The 4,935-nt window shown below is 46.5% G+C and overlaps 1 protein-coding gene across 1 annotated transcript in view; it reads right to left on the bottom strand.

The window, feature by feature from the left end:
- Positions 1-1,697, bottom strand: part of HNF4A (hepatocyte nuclear factor 4 alpha) — a 33,125-nt gene extending 31,428 nt beyond the window's left edge. The window contains exon 1 of the mRNA XM_019509836.1: positions 1,464-1,697. Coding sequence (XP_019365381.1) covers positions 1,464-1,584 — 121 coding nt within the window. The 5' untranslated portion in view covers positions 1,585-1,697. The remainder of the gene's footprint in view (positions 1-1,463) is intronic.
- Positions 1,698-4,935: the final 3,238 nt, after the last annotated feature.

A 4,935-nucleotide genomic window follows, 5' to 3' on the forward strand; every position in this document is an offset into this window, starting at 1 on the left:
AGCGCTGCAAGGAGTGACCAGGAACAATGGTCACAAGCTGGCGGAGGGAAGGTTTATGTTGGATATCAGGAGGCGCTACTTCACGGTCAGGGCGGCTAGGGTCTTGAACCAGCTTCCAAGGGAGGTGGTGCAGGCTCCTACCCTGGGGGTTTTTAAGAGGAGGTTGGATGACCACCTTACTGGGGTCATTTGACCCCAGTGCTCTTCCTGCCATGGCAGGGGGTCGGACTAGATGATCTGCTCAGGTCCCTTCCGACCCTAGAAACTATGAAACTATGAAACTATCTTGGGCAACCCTGTGTCATTGGTTTGCAATAAAAAGGTTCTGTCTTGCAACCTAGTCAGTATATGCTGGTGACAAGATTCCCTAATCAAACATCAAAACGGGATTTCTTATGCAGCTTTGGAGCAGCCTGAAGAGAGAGCTAACCAGAGAGAAAGCACAAAGCTGGGATCCCAGAGAGCAGACGGTTTTTTTTCTGCAGCATATTTAGCTGAGTGATTAACCCAATATTTAGAGAGGATTTGGGGTAACTGGGAGAGGAATCTGAGAGGAATCCTTGCAGACTCCAGACTCAAACCCACGGGATAATGCTATGTATCCTAATAAAACGTATGTGATCTCCTAGAGGGAGAGGACTGCGTCCGTGTATGCCAGTGGGAAGATAAACTGAGACTAGTCCCAGTTAAAAGGGCAGAGCCTTCCTTTCCTGCCTCACATACATTTAAACTCACACCAGTTTATGCCATGTAAATGGTTCAGTCTAGCTCTGGGCTGTAAAGAGAAGGGCTACCTGTACCTGGTCTGGGGGCCGCCACTGGAAATATGCAAATTGAAGCCTTTTTTAATAAGATACCTGTCCCCACCATGCACGGCACACCTTCATCCTACGTGTGGGTTATCACTAAAAATCCAACTGCAGTCCGAGCGTCTGACTGGCACAATGCACTGAAACTCTTCCGGACGCCTGTTCTACTTCACAATTAGGGGAGAGTCTGTCTATTGCCATACATCTGTGAAGCCAGGGAAAGCAGCCCACTTAGAAGCCTTCACAAGTAAAGAAACAGCTGATCTCTGCACTTTCCTTCCTGTTTGGGTTTTGAGACCCGTGAAACCCATTTGCTCTCAGCTCTGGGTCCTTGTTCCTTTGCTGCAGCCAAAGGATTAGCAGGGAAATTCTGTTCTCTCTAGGGTTATTATGCTGTGCCCGTCAACGAGGTACCTGTGCTGAGCAGGTTCAGTCAGTGCCCAGAGGAGCATTAATCAGACAGCAGTACTCAAGAGAAGGAGAAAAAGCCACTTACATACACTGGTCCTTCTCTCCTGGCCCCTTCAACTCCCCATGCTCTGTAGGTGAGTAAATCCCAATGAAAAGCCTATTGCCTATAGACTGGATCTCCAGAAAGCTCTAGCTAACCCAACTAACTTCAACAGAGGAAAGCAAACCCCAAAGCAGACTTACCATTGCCCATAGCCAGCACCTGCATGTTCTCAAACTCCAGAGTGGTGTAAGCTGGGTCTAACGCTGCGCTATAATCTGCCATCTCCATGTCTATCAGGGCTTTGGAAAGACGCATTATCATCAGCAAACACGGACCAGATTGCAGCGATCCCCTCGTTGGAGGTTATTGGCCCCTCAGCCTCTTGCTGCCTTCGCTGCCGCCCCTATCTGTTGTCTTTTATTTCAAATATTTCTCTGGAGGGATTTGCTGAGCTTCAAGGCCTATACTCCCCAGAGGGGTGGAGGCAGGAGGCAGGGGGGTTAATCTTTAATCATCTCACCCAGTGCTGAATGCTGGAAGCTGGGATTTTTTTTTTTTGGTGGGGCAGACTTGATTGTCATTGCCTGTTTGTTTATTATTGCATCTCTTTTGCTGATTCCAGCTCCTGGGCACACGCCACAATGACAGCGGTTAGGGAGAAGCACATTCTCAGTGAGTGGAGTATATTTCCTGAGCTATTGACCTTGATACTTAGGCGTTTTCATTGGTCTTAATTGTACCCAGTGTGAAACCTTGGAAAAACCCTGTCTGCTCCCCAGTTCCCTAATTTCCCCCTTTCCCCAATACCCTTTCCCTCCCCCCACCATTGGCCTCTGATTCTTGTCTTCTATCTTTCCCCACACCCTTTCCTCTCTCTCCCTCTTTTCAGAGGTCCATATAATCAGACTTGCCGTTTACACCTTGTCGTGTCTGGTAACAATATGAATTTTTCATTTTACTTCCCTATACAGTGAGTTTTACAGGGCCTGAGCTTGCTATAAACACCTCCCACTCTACAGTGTGCACCAGCAACCTTCAGGGGAAGGCTTGTGAAAGAGCCAGGCATGCAAATGCATAAGGCGAATGTGAGGACAAGTGTGTCTGCCCAGGCTGCCCGGTGGATGGTGGATCAGGTACATGATTACACTGCCATTACTTGCGGGCCTCAACTTTGTGAAAATCTTACCCTGAAAACAAGCTCAATACCCACTGGATTTGATTTCTGTGGGTCAGTCTGAGAAACCTGACTCTCAAGTTCTGATTTTGGGAAAAGAAAACTCCAGGCATGTTGTAATGCAACACAGTGCTATTGTACAAACTGTCTTGCCTACAAACTGAACCACCCAAGACATTCTGTAGAGCAGGGGTGTTAACCAGGTGTCAACCATATGGCCCACAGGCTGGATCCAACCCATGGAGCTATTTTATCTGGTCTGCTGGAAATAGTGGGGCATGGCCTGCCACAGAATTAGGGGTTCCTGGATGCAGCAGGGGGGTGAGTTAGGGCTGTGTAGATGTAGCCCTTGCTCACCCTGTGCCCACAGGACTCATGTCACCACCTGGCCCCAGACCTGCTGTAGCTGCTGCTGCCACTGTGGAGTCTGGGAGGAGCCCCCATGATCTAGATCCACCCTGGGACCCAGGGTAAGTTTGACACCCCTGCTCTGGAATTAAATTCTAATCCAAAACCCACTGAAAATCATGGGGGTCCTTCCGTTGACTTTGATGGACTTAGGATCAGGTAATATAGGACAGTGGGCGCGTCTACACAAGATGCTTATTGTGCATTAGCCTAACAAATCTGTGCAGTAGTGTGGTGGTCAAAAACAGCGCTAATAACCTACTGTGCAGTGTTATTAGGCTAATGCGCAGTAAGTGTCACAAATTAACCATATGCTGGTGCTACTGTGCGGTAACTGTAATTACTGTGCATTCAGTTAGTACTTTATTAAACAAATACTAACTAAATGTGCAGTATCTAAGGCACATTAATGAACATGTAGTCGTGCCCAGTAAGAACATATTTTACCAATGACAGAAAATAGTGCACTGCCGTGGTTTAGACCAGGATGGCTTTGGATGATTCGCTATAATTTCCATTGCATAGCAGTGCAAGATCAACAAGCGGAAATTACTTTATCACTTAACAGCATCAGCTGAATTGCACAGAACAGCTAGTAATTAAGGATTAGTATCAGCTTCTTCTGTAATGAACACATCCCAATTTATTTCACAATCAATGCAGGCCAATTTAGTTGACACTGCATAGTTAATAGGCTCAAATTAGTTTTAACTATGCTTCACAAGCAAGCAGAGCAGAGCAGAGCAGAGCAGAGCAGACTGGGCCTTGCCAAATCAAAAGGCCATTACAGGTTTAAGGATCCCTGCTCTCAGAGCTCAGCACTGAAATTCTAGAATCACAGACCCCCAAAAAGCATATGCCATTGGGGCTGTGGCATTTGGTGTATTAACAGAAGATCAACAGTATGTCTACAGGATAGTGAATGTTTCACAAAGCAAAGCAAGAAGATTACAGCATATATAAAAGATGCATATGCTGCCTATCTGCTAGGAGGTTGGGTCTGTGCATTCTGTTGGCTATGCTGCTTCAACTTTGTTCCTGGAGATACAGAAAAGCCCCGCATTTCTTTTTTGGGACTAGTGTGGCAGCAAGACCTGACCCATGATCCCTAATGACAGGAAGGAACCCCTTTCAACCCAGATGTTTGGTTGTTCTTTCCCTCCGGCAAGGAGGATTCTGAGCTGAGAATACATTTGTTTGAAACAATGTGCGTGAGAGGGAGGAGGGGAGTACAGCCCCTTAATGGCCTCATTCTTGAGACCTCTGTTCCAAATCTGGTTTGGCCAGAATGATCCCTTTGATTAGATAAACGCTACAGACACAAAGTCAAATATGTGTGGGATTTGCCATAATGTCTAGTAAAATATCATAAAAACCTGGACCATTTCGCTCAGTTCAGCAAAACAAGCCTTTGCTCAGATAGGCTGCTCTCTAAATAAGGCTGAAATACCTGCTCACTCCAATGAGGTCTGGAAGCTCTAGGTCAGGGGGGATTAAGGATACTAGGAACAGAAAATGAAGAGATATGTGTGGAAGGGGAGTCGGGAAGTTTGAGGAGAAGTAGGTGGCTCAGGATGTGAGGAATATCAATGGGACACAAGGCCTTTTACCTCTAGGTTGATGTGACTGCAGTTCCCCTACGTGGTGTCCTCAGTCCAGTGCCTGGTGCATAAGTGTCCCCATGAAAAATCCTGTTTCAGCAGGGAGGTCAAGGGCTGAATGGGGAAAGGAGAACAAAGACTATTCTCCTCCTTTGCCCCGGAGATTATCTTGCCAGACAATATGGGAATGAAAAGCTTAATTTCCACACCAAAAAACAATGAAGCAGTTCCAACTATCCTATTTGCTAGTGAAGACACTTGTTGCTTCACCCCCAACTCTAGTATGAGAGGATTCTTCTCTCACTGGGAGGCTAATAAATCTACCAGAAATTTAGAAGAGGCTCCAATGAAGAACCAAGGTAAAGTGGTCCCTATAACGTAACATATTTGAGTGACAAATCCTGGGCTAGGCACACTGACCAATGCTGGTGAATGAGGGGCCCGAGGCAGCATAAATTAAAACATTTCTGAAGGGAGAGAATGGTTGAG

Source organism: Gavialis gangeticus, unplaced genomic scaffold (assembly GCF_001723915.1).
Source record: "Gavialis gangeticus isolate Ggan-Ray unplaced genomic scaffold, GavGan_comp1, whole genome shotgun sequence".
Classification (NCBI taxonomy): domain Eukaryota; kingdom Metazoa; phylum Chordata; order Crocodylia; family Gavialidae; genus Gavialis; species Gavialis gangeticus.